This window comes from Hordeum vulgare, chromosome 2H (assembly GCF_904849725.1).
Source record: "Hordeum vulgare subsp. vulgare chromosome 2H, MorexV3_pseudomolecules_assembly, whole genome shotgun sequence".
Classification (NCBI taxonomy): domain Eukaryota; kingdom Viridiplantae; phylum Streptophyta; class Magnoliopsida; order Poales; family Poaceae; genus Hordeum; species Hordeum vulgare.
This window is the reverse complement of record NC_058519.1, coordinates 626,302,058-626,313,628: the sequence shown is the minus strand read 5'-3', so window position 1 is coordinate 626,313,628 and position 11,571 is coordinate 626,302,058. Positions and strand designations below refer to the sequence as shown.

At 45.2% G+C, this 11,571-nt stretch overlaps 1 protein-coding gene across 1 annotated transcript; it reads left to right on the top strand.

Moving 5' to 3' along the window:
- The first annotated feature begins 4,466 nt into the window (after nt 1-4,466).
- On the top strand, nt 4,467-6,859 carry LOC123428026 (adenosylhomocysteinase). Its single transcript, XM_045112177.1, has 3 exons — nt 4,467-5,252; nt 5,782-6,318; nt 6,405-6,859. Exons 1-3 carry the CDS (start codon nt 4,542-4,544, stop codon nt 6,612-6,614), a joined length of 1,458 nt encoding a protein of 485 aa, XP_044968112.1. The 5' UTR covers nt 4,467-4,541; the 3' UTR covers nt 6,615-6,859.
- The last annotated feature ends 4,712 nt before the right edge of the window (nt 6,860-11,571 follow it).

The window sequence follows — 11,571 nt, the reverse complement described above, 5'->3', positions numbered from 1 at the left end:
CTAGAATTGCAGAAGGCCTTGAGTTGGATCGAGAACCTAAGTCCATGGCAGAGTGTATGAAGCGCTCAGACTGGTCCAAATGGAAGGCAACAATTGAGGATGAATTGCGCTCGCTTATAAAAAGAGGGGTATTTACTGCTGTAATACCCACTCCTCAGCATATGTTCCCCATGGGAGCAAAATGAGTTTTTGTTCGTAAGAGGAACGAGAACAATGAGGTGGTGAGATATAAAGCGAGGCTTGTAGCACAGGGGTTCACGCAGAGACCTCGCATCGATTATGATGAAACATATTCTCTTGTTATGAGTGGAACAACATTTCGATATTTAATATCACTCGCAGTGAAAATGAATTTGTCTATCCAACTGATGGATGTTGTGACTGCATATTTATATGGGTCACTGGATTCTGATATTTATATGAAAGTTCCTCAGGGAATGAAGCTTCCGAATCCAAAGGCTAATCGCAACATGTATTGCGTAAAACTTCATAAGTCATTGTATGGCTTGAAGCAGTCGGGAAGAATGTGGTATAATCGACTAAGTGTATTCCTTCTTCAGAAGGGTTACTTAAATAATAGTGATTGCCCATGTGTGTTTATCAATAAATCTAAAGATGGATTTTGTATTATTTCTGTGTATGTTGATGATCTGAACATCATTGGGACTACACAAGAAATACATGAGGCAAGTAATCATCTTAAGATAGAGTTTGAGATGAAAGATCTGGGTAAGACTAAATTTTGTTTGGGCTTACAACTTGAATATCTTCCTTCAGGAATACTTGTTCACCATTCTGCTTATATCCAAAAGATTCTTGAGAAATTTAATATGGATAAAGCATATCCGTCGAAAACACCAATGGTTGTTAGATCTCTTGATAGAGATAAAAACCCATATAGACCTAAGGATGATGATGAAGAGGTATTAGGACCTGAACTCCCTTACCTCAGTGCTATTGGAGCTCTAATGTATCTAGCAAACAACACCAGGTCTGATATATCATTTGCAGTAAATTTATTGGCTAGATTCAGTGCATCACCAACCAAGAGGCATTGGGTTGGTGTGAAGAACATTTTCAGATATCTTGAAGGCACCAAAGATCTTGGTTTGTTCTATCAGAAAAATCAAGATAAGACCATGGTGGGATATTGTGATGCTGGATACCTATCTGATCCTCATAATGCGAGATCACAGACTGGTTTTGTCTTCTTGAGTGGAGGTACGACATTTTCTTGGAAATCGACAAAACAAACTTTGATGGCTACGTCCACGAATCATTCAGAAATTATTGCTTTGTTTGAAGCATCACGTGAATGTGTATGGCTTCGCAGAATGATAAACTTTATTGAAAGTTCAATTAGGATTGGATCATTGGGATCACCCACCATTATCTATGAAGATAATATTGCATGTATTGCACAGATGCAAACAGGTTATATAAAGAGTAATATTACAAAGCATATTTCTCCTAAGCTATTTTATCCCCATCAGTTACATGAAACTCGGGAAATAAATATTTTGCAAACGAAGTCATGTCATAATCTTGCTGATTTGTTTACAAAGTCATTACCAAGTTCTTCATTTGAGAAGTGTATCAAAGGAATTGGTATGAAACGACTTCGAAACTTGCAAAGTTCAGGGGGAGTGTATCCCTGAATGATAATTTGTTTGTGATTTTAGATATTGGATATTGTGCTTTTTTCCTTCATAAGTTTTTTCTAAATGGTTTCTTATGAAAGGTTTTTAATGAGGCGATAGAAATACATGCATTGTAATATGTCGGTTTTTTCTTATTTTTCCACTGGGTTTTGGAAGGAGTTTCGATGGCATATTGTACATATCTCCTCATATTTTCCTACAGGGTTGGAGGAGATTAGTCATGATGATGATGATTAAGATGTTACAATAATGAGTAAAGCAGAGATTAGGGGGGAGTTAGGATTTAATTAATTACTTTAATTAAATAGAATCTTTGCCTGTGAAACCGACATGCGGTTTCTCTCCCGAACAGTTGCGTCCTAATGTTACGGATGCGTCGTTCTAGTGATGCCCATTGTAACCGTCGCCCCTGTGCGACGCGTCTCTTGTGGAGATATAAATATGTAGTTTCATCATTGCAATAATAAGATCATTACTGTTCATTCACACATCACTTTTACACAAAGGTCACCGAAACCCTCAAACAAAAAGAAAAGGTCAGCGGACGATGAGATATTTGCTCTGGCCGAATATTTCTGGTCCACGAGCACAAAATTTACGCCAAGCAATGCCTTTCACTGATGGGGTAGGCGCGGGCCGATGAGATCATGCGTAGAAAGCATGTCGACACCGGCAACGATCGACCCGAATTGCTCCCCTCACCCCCCAATTTACGTTAGCTGGCATGATGGCTACACCAGGTACTAGTGCCGAAAGAGAGGGAGGCACGTGGCGCTTTGGGGAGGGGGGGTTGGTGGCTTGGTGCGGAGTGGACTGGTGGGGTGGGTGCCCCAGGCCACACCAGGATTTTCTGTGGACGCGCAGCGTGTCTGTCGCCGTCACGGTTGTTGCAGTCAATGTGTTGTGGCCAACCAAAAAGCTCGGATCTACCCCCTCTCCCTCGGAAAGAAATAAAAAGCTCAGATCTCCCCTCACCAACCACATGTGCGGGTGCACCTACCGATTCAGATTGTGGGAGGGCACCCGTCTTCCACGATGCATAATCATTGTCGGTTTAGTTTGGGGTACAAGTGGTAGGTGGTAGACAGGGGAGATCTCTTTGCTCATACGTACGCATGCGCAATCAGTAATATTTATTTTTGAAATACAATCACTCCATCAGTCTGAAATTACTTGACGCGTAAATGAATAGAAATATATGAATAAAATTGAAAATACGTTAAGATATATCCATTCCCGTGATAAATAATTTAAAACGAAGGAAGTAATATATTAGCTCAAAAAAACATTGGATACAACCAAATAATTGACCTCATAACCACAAAATCGACACAAAATAAAAGAAGTAAAACCACATGCTCAAATATCCGTGCCCAAACCGCATCCAAACTCATCGTTGTTCTGGCCAATAACTTGTATTGATGCCGACAACACCGATAAAACCAGTCGGTGAAGTACCTATAAAGACTTGTGAAGGATCGAGCCATAGTTTATGACGCCAAGCATATCAAGCCGGACACCATCCAGATCTAGACAAGCAAACACATCCATATCGCTAAGCCAAGTCGCATACCTCACTTGCATATAGGTTTACAAGAAGTTGTTGAATACGGTAATATGTTGTCAAGGACAACACACATGGGGCCATATACATACACTTAGAGAGAACAAATCAATCTCACATGAAGAACGACATGGGTCAATTTCTCAAAGCTCTTTCGGCAACGGTGCACATAGTGCCATTGAGATACGATAGGGGTCGAAGGACTTTGTTCAAGGTAACACCACTATTATCATCTGAGTGACCATAACCATAAAGCCAAATCCTAACAAAAAAGATTTAACTATGCTCCACGAGTCGGGAGGGGTTGGGAGGGCGATTCTCATCATCAAAGTCGTGATTTTGAATTATAACAATGTTGTGATGGTAAGATCACAGATCATAGAATTTTAGCTATAAAAATGTGGATTATACTTTCAAAATCATATAACTATAGGGGTTAGTTTGCATTGGAACGAAGTTATGACGACTGCAGTCCAAGATGTCTTAATTAGTGTAGTAAAGATTGAAAGGGATTGGCGGCACATGCTAAGAAGTTTGGTGAACAAGTAGTGACTGTACTCCACGCTGATTATAATGTGATCCCATGTGTTATTTAATACATATTGGTTCAAGCCTTTTCTAAAAAACATATAACAGAATTGTGATTTTTGACAACCTTGGGTGCTTGTTTTAGGCTCGTACCTGACGAGATCGAGGATGCATTGCGATTTTGATGTTGGTTTCAGCTCTTCATGTCAAGGGCGTTCGCCATCCTTTACCCTCTTTCGTGATGAGATGACAGAGACAACAATTGTTACATGGATGTGCTCTTCGACCCAACTTCACCTTTTCCCTGCGGCTCGTGGATCTACGTTGCTGTGTCGCTTTTACGGGCGTGTATATCACTTTCTTGTCTCCGAGATGATGATGGAGTTTTGAGAAGTAGACTGCACTTTTTCCAGGGACTCTCTTGTAATAACGGTTGTCCAATTTGAGCCCTCTTGAGAAATTATAATTTCTTGTTGGCACTGGAGATAAAACCGAACAGACCACAGGGTGAATTTTGCAAAAAAAATCTCAGCCAGTGATCCGGTAGGGTTTTCCTGACAAATCTCGTGGTAGTTTGGTGAGGCGCGCCCGCGACCGTCGATGCGCAATCGAACGGTCTGGACTGGAGAATTTTTGGAATTGCAAAATGTAGTTGGTCCAGTTCCACCGGAGGCGCTCCCCATAAAACCCTCCTCACCCCCACCCTCTACCATCGCCGCCTCCACTCCTCCCTCCCTCCCAATCACTCTTCTTCCTCCTCCGCCAGATCCGATCCACCAACCTTCTCCATGGCGCTCTCCGTGGAGAAGACCTCGTCTGGCCGGGAGTACAAGGTCAAGGACCTCTCCCAGGCCGACTTCGGCCGCCTCGAGCTCGAGCTGGCCGAGGTCGAGATGCCCGGCCTCATGGCCTGCCGCACCGAGTTCGGCCCCTCGCAGCCCTTCAAGGGCGCCCGGATCTCCGGCTCCCTCCACATGACTATCCAGACCGCCGTGCTCATCGAGACCCTCACCGCCCTCGGCGCCGAGGTCCGCTGGTGCTCCTGCAACATCTTCTCCACCCAGGACCACGCCGCCGCCGCCATCGCCCGCGACTCGGCCGCCGTCTTCGCCTGGAAGGGCGAGACCCTCGAGGAGTACTGGTGGTGCACCGAGCGCTGCCTCGACTGGGGCGCCGGCGGCGGCCCCGACCTCATCGTCGACGACGGCGGCGACGCCACGCTGCTCATCCACGAGGGCGTCAAGGCCGAGGAGGAGTTCGAGAAGTCCGGCAAGGTCCCCGACCCGGAGTCCACCGACAACCCCGAGTTCAAGATCGTCCTCACCATCATCCGCGACGGCCTCAAGACCGACGCCAGCAAGTACCGCAAGATGAAGGAGAGGCTCGTCGGTGTCTCCGAGGAGACCACCACCGGCGTCAAGAGGCTCTACCAGATGCAGGAGTCCGGCACCCTCCTCTTCCCCGCCATCAACGTCAACGACTCCGTCACCAAGAGCAAGGTATACCTCCTTCCCTGGTTCCCATTTTTCCATTTCAGATCTGATGCTCCGTGTCAGCGAGTTTCTACTTGCCAGTAGTTTTGTTGCAGTACATGTTTATGTTGTAGATCCGATATTTTAATATTTAGATCTCGTTGTTGCCGCTTAGGTGCTGCTTCATGGTGAAGCAGCGGTGGAGTACTAGACTTGGATCTGTATCATTGTCTTCAGGTTTAGTGTTTATTACGCTAGTTGTGTACTAACTAATCATAACATTAGTCAACATGTCTCCTGGATCTGATGACCAGGGATGGTCTAAATATAGAATACTCTGCTTACAGAATTTCACTACACTTATTTGGGCATGAAGAACTATATTATGCACTGAATTATGTGATATGTTCTGTGTAGTTGTTTGTTTAGTTAGTGTACTATTGCTCTGTTTCTATCAAAAGGTAGAATGCAATGGCATCTTCACCATGCTAACAATTACAGTACTAATCTATGTTGTTTTAAAATAGCAAACACTAACCATGTTTCTTCTCAACAGTTTGACAACCTTTACGGTTGCCGTCACTCTCTCCCTGACGGTCTCATGAGGGCCACTGATGTTATGATCGCCGGTAAGGTCGCCGTGGTCTGCGGTTATGGTGATGTTGGCAAGGGCTGTGCCGCCGCACTCAAGCAGGCTGGTGCCCGTGTGATCGTGACAGAGATCGACCCCATCTGTGCTCTTCAGGCCCTGATGGAGGGCATCCAGATCCTCACCTTGGAGGATGTTGTCTCTGAGGCTGATATCTTTGTGACCACCACCGGAAACAAGGACATCATCATGGTTGACCACATGAGGAAGATGAAGAACAACGCCATTGTCTGCAACATTGGTCACTTTGACAACGAGATCGACATGAACGGCCTTGAGACCTACCCCGGTGTCATGCGCATCACCATCAAGCCCCAGACTGACCGCTGGGTCTTCCCTGAGACCAAGACCGGCATCATTGTTCTTGCTGAGGGTCGTCTGATGAACCTTGGATGTGCCACTGGCCACCCCAGCTTTGTCATGTCCTGCTCTTTCACTAACCAGGTACGGTCAATCTGCAGTCTCCTGTCAACCATCGCTTAACAGCTGATACAACTATGATTTGACACCCAATTTTGTGCTTGTTTCAGGTTATTGCCCAGCTCGAGTTGTGGAACGAGAAGGCCAGCGGCAAGTACGAGAAGAAGGTGTACGTTCTCCCCAAGCACCTCGACGAGAAGGTTGCGGCCCTCCACTTGGGCAAGCTCGGCGCCAGGCTGACCAAGCTCACCAAGTCCCAGTCTGACTACATTAGCATCCCGATCGAGGGTCCCTACAAGCCCGCGGCCTACCGGTACTAGTGTGTCCAGCACGACTAGCGGCTGGCCTGAGCCTGAGTCTGAGCAGCGGCGCCAACGGGAACTCTGCCACGGCGACCTATCAACTATCCTGTTTCCCTTCCATTATCTTACATGCTGTCTCTTAGGCGGAGGATTTGTTATTACGGTTATGTTTTGAGCCTTGTGAGGGTTGGGAGAGGCTGCGTTTGCTTTTGCCCAGAAATAATGCCATTATCATTGGTTTATGTGAGGTGGTGTGCTTTTCCGTATCCGGTTCTGTCTGGCTTGTTCTACCATGTCTGAAATCCTTTGCAAGTTGCTATGGTTTATTGTATGGTCGATTGTCATAGATCCTTGTCACAGCGGGTGGTTCAGTTGGCAATTGGCATGCTTGGTCCTTGCGCTTTGAGTAGTTCAATCGGAAACGCCCCTGAATTTGTTGAGCGTCCACATCACTTCATTCGATTTTCATTTTTCATTTTCCAGTGAAGGCCTTTTACCTGCATGAATAGTCTCTTGGACTCCAATGTACTGATGCTTGATGTCGTCAAACCCATTGCCATGCACCTGTAATATTCAGTTATTAATATACCAAAACTTAACACAGAAGTAGTACCCGTTGCGATGAATAGATAGTCCCAATTAAAATTGCCAGCTAGCGCCAGTCTTCTTTTGCTGGTGATGTAAGTAGAGTTGGGTGTTGATGTGTTTTACAGGTTAGGCGAAGGTTCAGTTTTCTGTTTGTTTCTTGATCTTCAGGTTTCAGGTCTTTGTTGTCCTGAGTTAGCACACAGAGTTTATTTAATGAATCATTTTTGTGGGTTTCAGTTCTTATTTTTATTTTCCATGGGTTTTATTCATTTTTGTGAGTGTTTCCACTCTATCAATATTCTTACTCATTTTTAATTCTTATTAGTTGTCTGTCGGTATTCAGTTTTCTCGGTCTTAGTCGTACATTTCTGTTTATCATTCATAACTAAGGGATGTATGTTCAGCGTTTTCATTGTTTCAGTCAGATACTAGGTTCATTGTGTCAGTCCATCATTATTCAGTGTTTACTGTTTAGTCATTTCCATCATTTTATCATTGCTTTTCTCTTCTTTTCATTTGTAGGTTTCATCATCTTCAGTTCCACAACATCCTTCATAGTTCATAATTTGAGATCTTTCTTCTTCTTTGAGTTACTAGCGTTGCATCATTAGAGCATCTTCAACAGACGCGCAACCGCTCGACGCGATAAAACAAGGATACAATGTCGAAATAGTGATTTTTTACATGCCGCAGAGCGCTGGCTCCATCGGCCGCTGCAAAATGTAGCGCGCTCGAGCCGCTCCAGCAGGAGCTGCAAAAAAAAAACACGCGTTCAGCACAAACAACATTTGACGCTTCAAACAAAACCAAGAAGATCAAACACATAAAAATAAGTTCGGTTTTATTACAACTTAAACAAATAGTTTATTTTCCAATACAACAAATAGTTCAAGAATACAACATCATACATACAAATCACTCGTTTTGTCGGCCATTCCATTCCCATCACTCCTCGATTAGATCATTCTGAAGATCGTGATGCGTTTTGGCACGTCGAATGACATGATAGGAGGCAACAAATCGGGTCACCCTCGCAGCCCTACACCACACTCGTACGGGATGTCCCAAGAGCTCATACTAAGAGTAGTCTAAATCTTGATCACGCTCATTCTGGATGATCATGTTATGCATGATCACACAAGCGTGATGATGTACCAAAGGATCTTTCGATTCCAAAATCTAGCCGGTCCTCTCACAATAGCAAACTGGGCTTGCAAAATCCCAAAAGCTCTTTCCACATCTTTCCTAGCCGCCGCATGAGCATTGAGGGAATCTAGATTTTTCTTACCTTTCATTTTTAACGGCTTCACAAATGTTTTACCACTTTGGATAGATGTCATCCACAAGATAGTAACCATAGTTGTATGTATGACTATTTGCTACAAATTGCACGAGTGATGGTTCACCATTTGCAATCTTATTTATGAGTGGTGACCGATTAACAATGTTGATGTCATTCAAAGATCGAGGCATTCTAAAAAAAAGCATGCCAAATCGAAGTCTCTTGTTCGACCACCGCTTCAAGGATTGTAGTAGAACCTTTTTTCTGGCTGTGGAATTGTTCATGCCATGCCTTAGGACAATTCTTCCAACTTCAATGCATGCAATCTATCGAGTCAAGCATACCTGGGAACCCGCGAGCTTTGTTCATCTCCAAAAGCCTTGCGACGTAATCAACATTGGGCGTTCTCAAATACTCCAGACCAAACACTTGCACAATTTCAATTGGGAAGCGCTTGACACACATGATGGCTTGACTCTCACCCATGTTCAAGTGGTCATCAACTAGATCAACCAGAATACCGTATGGCAACATGCGCAATGTGGCTGATACCTTTTGAAAGGTGCTATGCCCGAGTTCTCCGGCGACATTCCTCCTTTGCTGAAAAACCCGATCATGGCTAGCCAGTTTCTCTACAATGCGCCTGAACAACTCGGTGCTCATCCTAAAACGGCGTCGGAAGTACGACTCGGGGTATACGGGATTATCAACAAAATAGTGTCTCATCAATCTCTTGTCGGCATCGATCTTATCCCTTCAAATTTTCTGCCAATCCATAACATAACCACCGTGCTTCGGCTTTTTATTGATGTGCATAGCTAGGATCATTGCAAGTTACTTCTCCTCTTCAATATCAAATTCTTCATTGGAGTAATCATATGACGAACTCATCTACAATATTAAATTTAAGCTAGTCTATAAAGACTACAAACAACATGCATCAAATTCATGTAAAAAATGTGAAGTTGAAGCAATACATACCTTACAAGCGTTTTGTCGAGAACCTTGTGGGCGCCGAGCGACAGTGGACGGCTTGGCGCTGTTCGTCAGAGGAATGACGCGATCGAGGCCTGACGGCGACTAGAGGGCGATGGAGGAAGCAGCGGCAACGGGGTGATAGCCGGGGAAGCACCGTTGGGTCGCCGGAGCAAATGAGGAGGTGCAGGCGGCGGCGCGAGCGCTTGGATATGAAGGTATGTGAAAGTCGCGATGCGGACGCTCGAGTGTGCAGCGCGCGGGAGCGGACGCACGAAATAAGCGACGCAGGACGCCGTTTCGCTCCGCGTCGCTCAACCAATTGTATCGCGTACGCGTTTTTTTGCAGCTTTAAATCAACTTGTAAACAGGCTCAGGACCCACTTTTTCCATATTTTTTCTCCTCACGCACGGACTGGTCGAGGCCCGACCCGCCGCCGCCCCTTCTGCCCTGCCGCCGCCACCCATCGTCTGCCCCTCCGGCTAGTCCATCCCCCGCCGCCCATCCGCTCTCCGCCCTAGTCCCGTGCACCACCATCGTGAGCTAGCGCCCCAGGACCGCATCTGCCCGCCCGCCATGGCGCACGCACACGCTGGCTCCTTCTCCCCTGTCACCGCCTTCGATGACATGCGAGTCACGGACAAGGCGTACCATGCAACGTGCGCGGCGCTCGGGGCCGGGCGGCCGGACACGGGCGGTGCGGTTGCTGTGGGCGCTGCTAGGCCAGCTGCCCGCCGGAGAAAACCGCGGCGGTCGCCAAGGTGAGGTCGATACTTGCCATCGCGTTCGCATAGCTACACAGTCAGCAGCACCATGAAGCTTCGAGGCGAATTTTGGCCGGTCTCCGAGGAGCCTATGGGCGGAAGGCGTTGGCGGAAGCTGAATTTCCCCCAACTGCTGGCGTTGACTCGTATTCGGGGCCCTAGGAAAATTGCCTCCGAAACTGAAGATACACGGGTCTCGGGCGTCTGTTCACAGGTCCCTGTAATTTTTTTAAGGGTCAGACTATTTTAAGGGGTGAGCTCGAGTCCATTTTTTTGACTAAAACTATAAAAAACGATTATTTTATAGATTTAACGACTTATAAAGGGGTCTGCTAAAGATGCTCTAAGCACGGCTTGTATTAGCAGCACGCGGGCAACCGATTATTTTAGACTAACTGAAATCACGAGAGATGACAACATGACAATGGACAAAAAAACCCGACCTCGGCCCAAAGAAAAAATAGATGCGTGTTTGTTCGGCACTCCCAAAACATAATAATGACATACGTCACTATTTACAAACGCACAGAGGACAACAAAAGGAAGACCACATGTCCCGTGTCATATTTAACGTAGTTACGGATATGTTGACAATTATGATAGAAAGAGCTAAAGAGGAAGATCAGATAGGAGGATTTGTACCACATCTAGTAAATGATGATGTGTCTATACAACAATACCGAGATGATACAATTTTTTTATGAAACATGATTTAGCAAAGACCAGGAATATGAAACTTGTCCTTTACTTATTCGAACCGTTGTTGGAATTGAAAGTTAATTTCCACAAGTGTGAATTGTTCTGTTTTGCGAGAGCCAAAGATGAGCAAGACGTCTATAAACAACTGTTCGGATGTGAACTGGGCAGCCTACCATTCAACTATATAGGTATACCAATTCACCATCGAAAACTCCCCAACAAAGAGTGGAAGTGTATTGAGAATCGTTTTGAGAAAAAAACTAAGCTGCTGGAAGTGCAAGCTTTTGCCTTACGGAGGACGACTAATACTGATTAAATCAGTTCTCACGAGTATGACAATGTTCCTTCTGTCTTTCTTTAAGATACCTGTAGGGGTACGCAAAATGTTGGACTTCTATCGATCCCGTTTTTTTGACAGAGTGATGAAGTTAAGAGGAAGTACATGCTTACTAGATGGGATAATATTTGTAGGCTTAAGGACCAAGGCGGTCCGGGGATTGAGAATTTAGGGGTAAAGAACAAATGTCTGCTCGGTAAATGATTGTTCAGATTATCTGTGGAGACTGAAGGCATGTGTGTACAAATTTTATGCAATAAGTACTTATAGTTTAAGACCTTGGCCCAGGTCACAGTCAAACCCAATGATTCACTCGTTTGGAAAGGTTT